At 41.9% G+C, this 14064-nt stretch overlaps 1 protein-coding gene across 1 annotated transcript in view; it reads right to left on the bottom strand.

The window, feature by feature from the left end:
- Positions 1–14064, bottom strand: part of trip11 (thyroid hormone receptor interactor 11) — a 72508-nt gene that overhangs the window by 45949 nt on the left and 12495 nt on the right. Inside the window, exons 2-6 of the mRNA XM_055640112.1 lie at positions 10692–10768; positions 6484–6594; positions 4311–4577; positions 3037–3105; positions 1298–1460 (exon numbers count right to left, since the gene is read on the bottom strand). Coding sequence (XP_055496087.1) covers positions 1298–1460; positions 3037–3105; positions 4311–4577; positions 6484–6594; positions 10692–10768 — 687 coding nt within the window. The remainder of the gene's footprint in view (positions 1–1297; positions 1461–3036; positions 3106–4310; positions 4578–6483; positions 6595–10691; positions 10769–14064) is intronic.

Genomic DNA, 14064 nt, shown 5'->3' with positions numbered 1-14064 from the left:
ATAAGATGCAGTGGCATTAGCACATTATCCTTTCAACTGTGGAGTGATTGAATCCAAATCCAATTAGAAGCAAAGAAAATAGGTGCAGGAGTAGGCCATTCGGCCCTTCGAGCCATTCAATATGATCATGGCTGATCCAAAAATCAGTACCCCGTTCTTGCTTTTGCCTTGATTCCGTAAGTCCGAAGAGCTACATCTAACTCTCTCTGGAAAACATCCAATGAATTGGCCTCCACTGCCTCCTGTGGCAGAAAATTCCACAGATTCACAACTCTGGGTGAAAACATTTTTCCTCATCTCAGTCCTAAATGGCATACACCTAAAGAGCCTGTCCCACGAGCGGTCGCATGTGGCAAGCGCGACCTAATGTGGTCACTTGAGCCGTACGGCCTAGCGGGGCTGGTCCCACTTCGATCGACGGAGCCGTATGGAGTTGTGCGGAGCTGGTCCCGACATTACGCGGGGCTCCGAAAAACTAACACTGTCCAAAAATTCCGCGCGGCAACAGCCTGCCGGCCTGCAGCCCCATTGAGGTCATACGCACCGCCTCGAGGGGCGAGCACAGCGTCTCGGCGCCGTACGCAGCGTCTTGACGCCGTACGTCAGGCGCGAACTTCCCGCGGACTTCGCTCGAACTTCACGTCAACTCGTACAGGATCACTCGACCTCCACGCGGCCATTGCTTCCGGTTTGGTCGTGCTTGCCGCATACAGTCGCACGCTCGTAGGACAGGCCCTTAATTCTTAGTTAATAGGCTGAAAGCCAACCTCAAAAGGATGTTGCATCAGATTACTCTAGCTCATCTTCAACATAGTTGCTAGTATATATATTTGCCCAATATACACAGTTGTTTTTCTTTCAGATACAATTTGTATGATTGAAAGTCCATGCCAAGTTAATTCCCCAGTAAAAATGGTGTTGTGTTGTGATGGAGACAACACAACTTCAGGCACCTTGACCTTTAGAGGTCTATGAAGCAAAAAAAATCACCTGCAATTCCCTTCCTTAATGGAAATATGGTGAAAATAAAGAAATTGTAAAAGTGCATGTATATAGACTAGGGTGGTTTTGAGCATGGCCACCAGGTCACCGCACATTTAAAAAGCCAGTCATGACAATTTAACCAGGTATACACTTTGCACGTAATTTTGTTGTTAAATAATTTAATGTAAATACTCCACAGGTGAGACACATATACTTTCACATCATCACAAAATGAACATTTAAATGTTATTGTTATAATTGTCAATAGTTTCTCTGTCAAATGACAATGCATCTTAAAGCAGTTACTTCTAACCTTGCAATTGCTGCTCCAGCTCCTCAATCCGTTCCTCGTATTCGGCAAGCTCGCCCCTGTGTCGATTTGTCAGAGTAGTTATTTTCTGCTGATGTACATCCTGGAGAGTAGACAACTCATGCTGATGCTCATCAATCTCCCGACTGAGCTGTTGCTTCACCTCCTGTCATAATGAGCCAATTGGAAATCATTAGTGCCACATCGACCAAGCATTACTATTATTAATATGTTTTACGAGGGACATTAATCATGAAGTGTATGATTCCAATTCATCTGGGAAGCTGGCTACAAGTTCATTGGAATGCTGCAACTATTCATTGATGAAACACACATACCACTAGATTTTCACATAAGGGAGTTCATTTCCACATTTCCACAGGCAAAATTAAAATAGCTTAACTATATTTTTTAAATGTTGTGCATAAATGCATTTAAACTGAGTGATAAAGAGCTACTAATCTTAACAATGATGATTAGTGTTTGGTGTTCATCTCCATTGGTAATTTAACATCCTCCCGCTGTAAGGCTTTTTGACAATGTACCAGATGCATAAATTTTGCAATTTTGTTTAAAATAACAAGCATTCTTCATACTTTTAAAAGATATTCAATGAGTGGAAACATGCTAAACAACGTAACGGATCACTTGAATACCTGAACAGGTTTGACCAATGGACTCCATGAGTTGACGCAACAATTATCCAGCCATTCAAAGACAACTCGCAAATTTATACAGACAATGATCTTTGTAACCAATGAACGCACAACATTCACTGATTTCATTTGGCCAATAGTAGAGTATTGTTGGTGGCCTCAGGACCAGTGGCCCAATGATAACAAGATTGTCACTCATCACCTATGTCACATTTCAGAGTCTTACCAACTGGCTACAACCAAGAAGTGTAGTTGCCAAATGGAGTTACCATCGATCATCCATTCACACTATTTCTATGTCCTACACACTCGGGACAATTTACAGAGGTCAATTAACTTACAAACTTGCAGCTCTTTGTAATGTCGGAGGAAACTGGAGTACCCGGAGAAAAACCCACGCAGTCACAGGGAGAACATACATAGAAACATAGAAATTAGGTGCAGGAGTAGGCCATTCGGCCCTTCGAGCCTGCACCGCCATTCAATATGATCATGGCTGATCATCCAACTCAGTATCCCGTACCTGCCTTCTCTCCATACCCCCTGATCCCCTTAGCCACAAGGGCCACATCTAACTCCCTCTTAAATATAGCCAATGAACTGGCCTCAACTACCCTCTGCGGCAGAGAGTTCCAGAGATTCACCACTCTGTGTGAAAAAAAGTTCTTCTCATCTCGGTTTTAAAGGATTTCCCCCTTATCCTTAAGCTGTGACCCCTTGTCCTGGACTTCCCTAACATCGGGAACAATCTTCCTGCATCTAGCCTGTCCAAACCCTTAAGAAACTACGAGGACCCAGCACCCGTAGTCAGGATCGAACCCGGGTCTCTGGTGCCGTGTGGCAGCAACTCTATCCCTGCGCCTCTGTGCCGCCCAAAGAAATTGGGGAAAAAAGTCAATGCACCTGGAATGGGAAAACACCTCTCACTTCTTTCAATTGATAATTCAGTGCACTTACAGCTAGTTAGTTACACGTAATAGCTACGTAACATGCCTTCATACGCAGATATCTTATTTTAAGATGACTGTGAGAATTGAGATCCTAATTTTAATGGAGCACTTAAATTGTTTGAAAGATGCTCTTTACCTCATTGGTCTTTTGCAGCTTGTAAACATCATCCTGGTCAGAGCTGAGAGTCCCTTGGCCCTTATTTTCCTAAAATGATCGTAAAGAATTAACTTTTTCCATTCTAAAACTGCAACGAGCAATTAACATAATTACTCAACAAGATCCAGATTAAATAGACTAGTGAACATGCTTTTTCAAATGAAAATTAAACAGCATAGCAATTTAACAAAGGGCGTTATAAAATAGAAACCTTCAAGCATAGACTCTCCAAGGTGATGCGATAAAACTTGCAGCCTGACAAAGTATCCACCAAAAAGAAAAATAAATTTAATGGAGGCTTTTAAAATTCTAGGTTTGGATGGAGTGAAATAATATTGCATCAAGTTGAGGAGTCAGTGACAAAGGGAGTCAATTTCAAACTGTCAGCGTAATCCAGAGAAACGTCTTTGAATGGATGAGCATTGGATTATGAGTACTCTGCTGTTGGAACGCGTTGGAAGAGGAACCCTTCTATCCTTCAAGAGATCACTGTGTAAATATTTGGAGGAGGGGATAGAATTGAGTGAGGTTGGGGCCATGGAATTGATTTCACATTGGTTTCTGTAAAAAGTCATTGCAAGCAAGATAATCAAATGCCTTGATGTCTTGTTCGTAACTTTCCCCAAGTCCTGTTTCCGGACAGACAATCAGAAATAAATCTTCAGAGCAAGTTCAACAAATCCTGGGCATCATTCATCCTATTGATCTCCACTATTAATTTCTTCAGTCTACATAGAATACAACATTTTTTTTTTAAACATCCTACCAAATAGCATATTTAATTTGTTTTTGGCAATGGATTTCAAAAACTATTTCTCTACTCAATTCTCCAAATCCCCTGACTGGATCTCCAGTGAGTGTGTACATCTTCATCCACAGAATTTCCCCCAAATAATCATATTTTAAATATCTTGCTCAGCAACTGAATTACGTGCTTGTTCAAAAATTACATATTAATACATTTCCTGGCACATCAGTAGAGAATTGCACTTGAAGTATACATATCAAAAGAAAACTAAAATCTGAATGCGTTCTGTATCCACAGAGACAAATCATCATATCATGTGAGAGAATATTGGTTTAAAAATAAAAGTATAGCTACAAATGTGGAGGTGGCTGAGAGCTTGGAGTATTCAGATGTTCTGATCACATGGATTAACAAAGCAGCATTGAAAATCCCAGGATTCTGGGGTTAACTTCAGCATTAACAATTATATAACTGTTTGTTAACCTGGAGGGTGCAATTCACTGACCTCCGCCAATGCTTTCCAATGGGCAACGATAGTCTCCAACCTCGACACCTCTTTGGAAAGTCTATTGATCTCATGTTGGGACCAGATGACATCTCCAAAATCCCCAGTGTCTCCATCAAACGTGAGAGCGTGAGGCACATCACCAGGTAAAAAGTCAGCAGATGCTGTCGACGTGGTTTCTGTCTGTGTTGTCCGAGCAACAGACTGAAGTTTCTGCACTTGGTCCTGTAATGCATTCTGCCTGGATTTCAAATGGCTTATCATCACCTTAACAAAAAAATAATAAAAAAATCAGACGCCCATACCTAGCAATCTCGAAGAAAATTCAAAACAAAGCAAGATAAAATTACCAACAATCTTACAAGCAACAGGTTGAAACTATCTTGGAACAAAAAGAAACCATGTAAATGTTCCGTTATTAATATTATCATCATTGCAGTCTCTCCAATTAGTAACTTACAAGGATCACCGTAACGAAAAGATGAACTGGATCACCAATCAAAAGGACAAAGGACATTTATTGTCACATACACCAATTGGTACAGTGAAATTTGAGTAACCATGCAGCACACAAATAAGATAAACACAACACTATAGAATTTAACATTAAACATAAAAAACATCCCCCCACAGCGGAATCAACGTTTCCCACTGTGAGGGAAGGCAACAAAGTTCAGTCCTCTTCCTCTTGTCCCCTCGTGGTCGGGACCCATTGAGGCCTCCGCAGTCGCCGCTACGGACGGCCCGATGTTTCAGGCCCTCTCGCCGGATGATGGAACTCCGGCATCGAAAGAACACTCTCAGCGGCTTGGAGTTCCGAATCATCCGCTTCCTACCGGAGACCACAGCTTCGGAAGTCCACAGGCCAAGCCGGGCGGAGCGCCAACACTGACGACCTCGGCGAAAGATCCCAGGACTCTGCAATATTAAAGTCAGCGCTGCCCGCGGCTAGAAGCTCCGCAGACCACAGCTCCACGGTGTTAAAGTCGGCAATCCCAGCACTCCGGAACTTTCAACACGGCGACCCTAGTAAGGCATCGCCCGCTCCGCGATGGTACTTCAGTACTGCGCCGCTGCTGAAGCTGAAGCTCTGGCCAGTCTCCGCAGGAAAGGCCACACCAATCGAGATGTTAGGCCGCGTGGAGGGGGCGAAGATATGGCTCGGAGGAAAGACGCATCCACGACCAGGTAGCGACTATGAAAAACAGTTTTCCTCTTACCTCCACTCCCCCCACATAGAAAGACTAAAAGTCCTCCAAAACAACACTTTTTGACAAACTAAAAATAAAAAAAGGATGAAAGGACAAACAGTTGCAGGCGAGGCTGCCACACTCAATGGTGCCACCACCAGAGTCAGGATGATATTGCAGTGATGCACAGTGCAATCACACAAAGGGAATGAAATTATCATCACTTCACTTGTACAATAAAAATATCTGTTCATATGTTTTTATATCTAACCCAATTGACACATTCTAACAGAATGTAGTTGCTTCATCTGTGCCATCTTGCTGTGATGTCACGTTTAAAAGGTGACTAGAGGGCTTCTCAGATTTTGCATTTGATTAAAATTGACAATATTTTTTTGCAAACGACATGGCCCATTTATCATACGTACACAATGTATGAACTCAACGGCTTACATATGTTTTTTAGAGTTGAGAAACTCCAAATGTTTGAGAGTTTGGAAACTCCAAATTTGAGAAGCATTTCAAGGGCGGTGCAGCGGTAATTCCTGCCTTACAACGCCAGAGACCCGGGTTCGATCCTGGCTACGGTGCTGTCTGTATGGAGATTGTACATTCGCCCCTTATCTGCGTGGCGTTTCCTCCCATACTCCAAAGACAAACAGGTTTATAGGCTAATTGGTAAAATTGAAAATTGCCCCCAGTGTGTAGGATAGTGTAAGTGTGCAGGGATCTTTGGTCGGCATGGACTCGGTGGGCTTGACGGACCTGTTTCCAGGCTGTATCTCTAAACTAAACCAAAACTAAACCAAGCAACCACGATGCAGAGATCCCCAAATGCACGATGCTTACTTTCATGGTAACTTTATTTCTCCAGATATTATGGCTTTGCCATTAATTAAATAATGTATTCAAACATGCAATAATTAATCTGTAACTAAGGCTCTATTTTAAGGAAGGGAAATGCACAAAATATTTCAACTTACTTCTTTCTGCTGTAGCTGGGTTCTATAGTCAGATGAGAGGTGCTTTATTTGGAGTTCTGCTGCTGTTGCTTTCTCTTCGACATCTGCATAAAGTTTCTTCAACCGTTCATACTAAAAATGAATGACATTCTTAGGAACATGCAAATATTTTAAAGAAACAAAATAAAATTGTAATTATTGGTGTACCAGTATTCAAAAGTAAATTACCAAGAGGTTTGGAAAACATCAATGAGATGATGTCCTATGTTGAAATCCTATTTTTTCCTCTCTAGTTTGTTGTTGAGGTGCTCCATCTATCTCTGTTTAAGTTTTTTTATTGTCACGTGCCAATGACCAATGTACGGTGAAAAGCTTGGTTTTGCATGCTATCCAACCATATCAGATATACCATACATAAATACAATCAAGTAAAACTAGAGTACAATAGGTAGAGCAAAGCGGAAGATACAGAGTGCAGAATATGGTTCTCAGCAATGTAGCACATCAGTTCCATAGACAATGTCTGCGATGAGGTAGAGGTAAAACGGGCAGTGCCCTAGCTTATGGAAGGGCTATTCAGCAGCCTAATAACAGAGGGAAAGAGCTGTTCCTGAGTCTGGTCTCAGGATAGGCAGTAAAACTTTCAATATTTGGGAGCAATGCGTCTTAGCATTTCATACTAATAGTAGATCATAAGGACAACACAATTCAAAATCACAAGCAAAAGTCAGGTTGGGTGATAAGGTCATTGTGGTAGGAATGTCCTTTAATTCTGACGCTACGCCCTCTGGTCCTAGACTCTCCCACTAGTGGAAACATCCTCTCTCCACATCCACTCTATCTAAGCCTTTCACTGTTTGGTAAGTTTCAATGAGATTTCCCCTCATCCTTCTCCACTTCAGCGAGTACAGGCCCAGTGCCGTCAAACGCTCATCATATGTTAACCCATTCATTCCTGGGATCATTCTTGAAAACCTCCTCTGGACCCTCTCCAGATCTAGCACATCCGTCCTCAGATATGGTGCCCAAAATTGCTCATAATACACTACACAATTGCCTGTCAAGTTGCACAAGTTCCTCTCAAGTCTTCCGATGACAATAGCCAAATAACATCTCAAATGCAATGCCTTTGGGACATGGAAAGATCCCAAAGCACGCCAGAGAGACGCATGTGTCGCATGCAAACTCCACACAGACAGTCAGGATGGAACCCAGGTCACTGGAGCTGTGCAGCCAAATGGTATATAGTAACAAGGAACTGCAGATGCATGTTTACAAGCAAAAAAGACACAAAGTACTGAAATAACTCAATGGGTCAGGCACGTGGATAGGTGCCATTATGGGTCAAGACCCTTCTTCATACTGTTTGGGGGGGGGGGGGGGGAGTAGATCTGGAAACAAGGAGAAGCTGGACAAAGCCTGGCAGGTAATAGGTTGGTACAGGTGAGGAGGATTTTTTGATAAGCAGATAGTATATCAATGTGCCATCCGATCACATGCCCTGTAACTTATTCCCAATTTCTATCCCACCTACAGGCAATTCACAATGACCAATTAATAGTGCATGTCTTTTGGATGGGGGGGGGGGGGGGGGGGGGGGGGGGGGGGGGGGGGGGCACACCAGGAGGAAACCTACAAGATTACAAGAGAAAATGTGCAAACTCCATACAGAGGGCATCCAAAATCAAGATAGAAATCCGTTCACCAGAACAGTGAGGCAGCAGCTCTACTGGCTGTACCACCGTGCTGCCAACAAGCACAGTAATGATACTCAACTCCCAATGACATCCAAACCTGCTTCAGAGTATCCGTTACACTTGTGCTCTGGTATGGTGATGATGGCAGCGGTTTAAGTTAACAGTCCAGTAACCTGGAGGCTTAACCGTTCAAATCTCACAAAGGCAGCTATGGAATTTAAATTTGGCCAGTAATTTGTCATTGAGGTCTCTGTAACTGTGACCACGCAGTAACTAAATTGTCATTGTTTATATATTTACAGAAAAAAGTCTACCGTGTCTGGCCAATATGCAAAGGCCCACAGCAATGTGGCTGTCCCTTAAATACCCTCCACACAGACAGCTGCAGAGGCTAAGTCATTTGGTATTTTTAAAGCAGACTTTGACAGGATCTTGATTAGTAAGGATTTCAAAGTTTATGGGGAGAAGGCAGAAGAATGGGGTTGAGAGGGCAAGACAGATCAACCATGATTGAATGGCAGAGTAGACTTGATGGGCTAAATGGCCTAATTCTGCTCCTACGACTTATGAACTAATTCAGATTCACCAATATCCACTGTCAAACTAGAAAAGGAACAAAAAGCAAATTGACGTTAGCACTGCGACATTGCTGCCAGCCCTTTTGACCTTGAAAAGTACTTTTCACAAGCATCTTGAGAATGACATCTAAATTGGGGGAGCTGTCACAAAAACATTCAAACAACAATCTGACAGTCACTCGAATTCACATCAGCAGAAACGATACAACAGACACTAACACAGTGGTAACCTTAGTTGACAACTTAGTCTCAAAACCCTATGTATTGTCATGTCATCAGGTCTAACATGGGCAAGAAAACCTCTGCTGATTACCATTCTATTGCTGATTACCATACTCTGCTGATTCTGAAAAAAAGTATAAATGCTCCTCCATGTTTAACAATAATTAGCAGAAACAATGTAAGCACAAATTCCAGGTGAATGATTTTAAGGCCCATTACCAGGAGAGGTTTTGATGATGGACACCATTTAATTGGTGCATCTTCCATTGACCAAGCTGGCCAAGTTCTTTAAATGCAATTACTCCCACCATACATACAGTGGCTATTATGCAAACCAACGATGTTAACGCCTGGCTACTGTGGCAACATCTTCCAAATCCATGCCTTCTACTACCAAGAAGGCAAGGGACGGGGACAGCACAACCTACATGTTCCCCTCCACTTTGTACAATCCTGAGCTGGAAGTACATCGCCACTGGGTTTATGTGAATGGTATGTTAGCATTCATAGTAAAAGGATTTGAGTATAGGAGCAGCGAGGTTCTACTGCAATTGTACAGAGTCTTGGTGAGATCACACCTGGAGTATAGCGTACAGTTTTGGTCTCCTAATCTGAGGAATGACATTCTTGCCATAGAGGGAGTACAGAGAAGGTTCACCAGACTGATTCCTGGGATGTCAGGACTTTCATATGAAGAAAGACTGGGTAGACTTGGCTTGTACGACAGATGGCGCAATGGGCTAAGTGTTCGGCTGGCGACCGGAAGGTAGCCGGTTCGAATCCCGCTTGGAGTGCATACTGTCGTTGTGTCCTTGGGGCAAGACACTTCACCCACCTTTGCCTGTGTGTAAATGTAATGTAATTATGTGAAGCACTTTGGGGTCAATGCAAGTTGACTAAAAATGTGCTATATAAATAAGATTATTTATTTATTATTTATTTATGTACTCGCTAGAATTTAGAAGATTGAGGGGGGAATCTTATAGAAACTTACAAAATTCTTAAGGAGTTGGACAGGCTAGATGCAGGACGATTGTTCCCGATGTTGGGGAAGTCCAGAACAAGGGGTCACAGTTTAAGGATAAGGGGGAAATCATTTAGGACCGAGATGAGGAAAACATTTTTCACACAGAGAGGTGGTGGATCTCTGGAATTCTCTGCCACAGAAGGTAGTTGAGGCCAGTTCATTGGCTATATTTAAGAGGGAGTTAGATGTGGCCCTTGTGGCTAAAGGGATCAGGGGGTATGGAGAGAAGGCAGGTACAGGATACCGAGTTGGATGATCAGCCACGATCATATTGAATGGCGGTGCAGGCTCGAAGGGCCGAATGGCCTACTACTCAACCTATTTTCTATGTTCTATGTCTAAGTTCTGAAACTTGCTACCTAACAGCAATGCATGAGTAGGTACACTAGACATAGATTGGGATGGTAATGCTTGCCTTACTAACAGCCAGGTGCTGAAAAATAATAAATGTTTTTTAAAAATCAGACATCCATTCTCATGTGTCATGGGCAACCAGTGAAGACAGCAGCAGCTGAGCACTCTTTTCAATGAACAACCTGAAGTAAAATAACCCCATACAAAATAGTTGCAACTTCATTTGTTTCAAACTGCAACATCGTGAATGGATAATTACTTTAACAGACTGGCTGCCATTTGCAAAATGCTTACGTAGCCACAAAGGCTCTTCAGTTAATTGTCTGTAACTTAAAGAGATCACATACCAACCTCTGATTTCTGTGTGGTGTAAGCTGTTTCAATGTCCCTCAGTTTGGAATTGGATACATGCAGTTCACCGGTAGCATCTGAAATTCAAAACAATCAATGCAATTAACGCACATTATCACAATACAGGAGCAACTGCAACTTCTATTTATACCGTGCTCTTAAAGAAGCAATGTTAAAAGCATATTACAAAAACATCAAACAAAAAAGACATCTAGAGATGAACTAACAAAAAAGAGACAAAGTGCTGACTTAACTCAGCGGGTCAGGCAGCATCTCTGGAAAACATGGATAGGTGACGTTTTGCGATGGGTTCCATTTCCTTCTGGGGATCCTTGTTCATCAGTCAATGAAAGTAAGCATGCAGGTACAGCAGATGCTCCTATTGTTTATTGGCATTACCTTTAAACTCACCCGGTTCACTGGAAAATTTACTATAATACGCTGCAATGTATGTGTGAATTAAAATAAGTTGTATTATTAATAGAAATAACATCAAATAGCCCAGAAAATCTGCCAATTTTGCACCACGGTCCCAAGCATGTCAGATTATTGCCGTTTCCATGTACAGGGCAACATTTTTTTCATTGTCAGGTTCCTTTCTTGACCTATAAACTGTAGGATATATCCTATAAATGGTTGCTCAGTATAGATGCCCCCCCAAATGCAAGAAAACAAACTGCATATTCATATTGAAGGCCATAAAACCGCTGATGTATTGAAGTTTGCAGCACAAGAAGAAAAACTGACCCATTACAATGGTTTCCTTGCACGGCATCATCAGATATATTCCACAATTTTAAGATATATTCCACAATTTTAAATCACATTTTTACCATTTTTATCTATAATCTCCTTAAAAGGTACTGATACCTGCACTAATAACGCACCGCAGGAAAGCACTTAATGACTCATAAATCATCCAACTTACAAAATTCAAAGACCTAGTGACTATGTTGGATTGCCATAGACTCTACAAGCATTAAAATGTTTCTGCCTTCACAATGCCAAAATCCTCAAATCTTAATAGCATCTATTAAATTTCCTTTAGCCTTGCCTACTCAAGTGGAAATAATCCCAGCATTTCAAGTTTCTTCTTACAGAGCCCTCCATAATGTTTGGGACAAAGACCCAACATTTATTTATTTGCCTCTGTACTCCACAATTTGAGATTTGTAATAGAAAAAAAAATCACATGTGGTTAAAGTGCACATTGTCAGATTTTAATAAAGGCCATTTTTATGCATTTTCGTTTCACCATGTAGAAATTACAGCAGTGTTTACACATAGTCCCCCCCCCCCATTTCAGGGCTCCATATTGTTTGGGGCACAGCAATGTCATGTAAATGAAAGTAGTCATGTTTAGTATTTTGTTGCATATCCTTTGCATGCAATGACTGCCTGAAGTCTGTGATTCGTGGACATCACCAGTTGCTGGGTGTCTTCTCTGATAATGTTCTGCCAGGCCTGTATTGCAGCCATCTTTAGCTTATGCTTGTTTTGGGGGGTAGTCCCCTTCAGTTTTCTCTTCAGCATATAAAAGGCATGCTCATTCGGATTCAGATCAGGTGATTGACTTGGCCACTCCAGAAATGACAATTTTGTAGCTTTGAAAAACTCCTTTGTTGCTTTAGCAGTACGTTTGGGATCATTGTCTTGCTGTAGAATGAACTGCAGCCAATGAGTTTTGAGGCATTTGTTTGAACTTGAGCAGATAGAATGTGTCTATACACTTCAGAATTCATTATGCTACTGCCATCAACAGTTGTATCATCAATGAAGATAAGTGAGCCAGTACCTTCAGCAGCCATACATGCCCAGGCCATAACACCCCCCACCACCGTGTTTCACAGATGAGGCGGTATGCTTTGGACCTTGGGCAGTTCCTTCTCTCCTCCATTTTGCTCTTGCCATCACTCTGATATAAGTTAATCTTTGTCTCATCGGTCCACAAAACCTTTTTCCAGAATTGTGGTTGCTCTTTTAAATACTTCTAGGCAAACTATAACCTGGCCATCCTATTTTTGCAGCTAACCAGTGGTTGGCATCTTGCAGTGTCGCCTCTGTATTTCTGTTCATGAAGTCTTCTGCAGACAGGAGTCATTGACAAATCCACACCCGACTCCTGAAGAGTGTTTCTGATCTGTCAGACATGTGTTTGGGGATTTTTCTTTATTATATAGAGAATTCTGTCATCAGCTGACATTGGCGTGCCAGTCCCTTTGCGATTCGTAAGCTTACCAGTGCTCTCTTTCTTCATAATGATGTTCCAAACAGTTGATTTTGGTAAGCCTTAGGTTTGGCTAACGTCTCTTGTTTCTCAGTCTCATAATGGCTTCTTTGACTTTCATTAGCACAACTTTGGTCCTCATGTTGATAAACAGCGATAAAAGTTTCCAAAGATGATGGAAAGACTGGAGGAAAGACTAGGTGCTGAGCTCTTACACCTGCATTAAGGAGGCATTTAAACACACCTGCGCAATTACAAACACCTGTGAAGCCATATGTCCCAAACATTATGGTGCCCTGAAATGGGGGGGGACTATGTATAAGCACAGCAGTAATTTCTACATGGAAAAACCAAAATGTGTAAAAATGGCCTTTAATAAAATCTGACAATGCGCACTTTAACCACACGTGATATTTTCTATTCCAAATCTCAAATTGTGGCGTACAGAGGCAAATAAATAAATGATGGGTCTTTGTCCCAACATTATGGACTGTTAATGGCTTTCCACACACACCATCATGGTGGCAAGTTGACAAGATCCCAGTAATTTATGAAATAAAGCAGTCAAAGAAAATCCCTAACACGGACAAACATGCATTTTATTTACCCTACCTTGAAAAACATAGCACAGTACCACACAGGAACATACCCATCGGATCATAACACCTTCTCACCATGATACCAAATTAAACAAATCCCATGATCTACATCCCTCCAGCCTTTATTTTAAATGACTCGAGTCATAGAAGTAGACAACACGAAAACAGGCTCTTCCACCACCTTCCCTGTCGGTGTGCTCCAGGCACCCACCACTCTCCTGACAAAATCACCCTTGCCAATCTTACAATTGATGCATTCTGACGCTGTCGTTTACTGGCTCAGTTCAACACTGGTGCATTGACTGAAGATATAATATGCTAGACATGATAGATTATGGATGAAGCATTAAACCCAAGACCAATTTATTAATTCAGACAACTGCAATAATTGCGTACTAGCCAATATTCATTTCTCCAACAAACATCACCACAGGTATCACGTTGCTGTTAGTTGGTGCACACAACAAATTGGCTGCTTTGTTGCCCCATATTAGAAAAGTGACTAAAGTCTTTCCCCACTCAATTGGCTGTAAAACACACCAGGACA

The sequence above is a fragment of the Leucoraja erinacea genome, chromosome 9 (assembly GCF_028641065.1).
Source record: "Leucoraja erinacea ecotype New England chromosome 9, Leri_hhj_1, whole genome shotgun sequence".
Classification (NCBI taxonomy): Eukaryota; Metazoa; Chordata; class Chondrichthyes; order Rajiformes; family Rajidae; genus Leucoraja; species Leucoraja erinaceus.
This window is presented reverse-complemented; position numbering and strand designations above follow the sequence as displayed.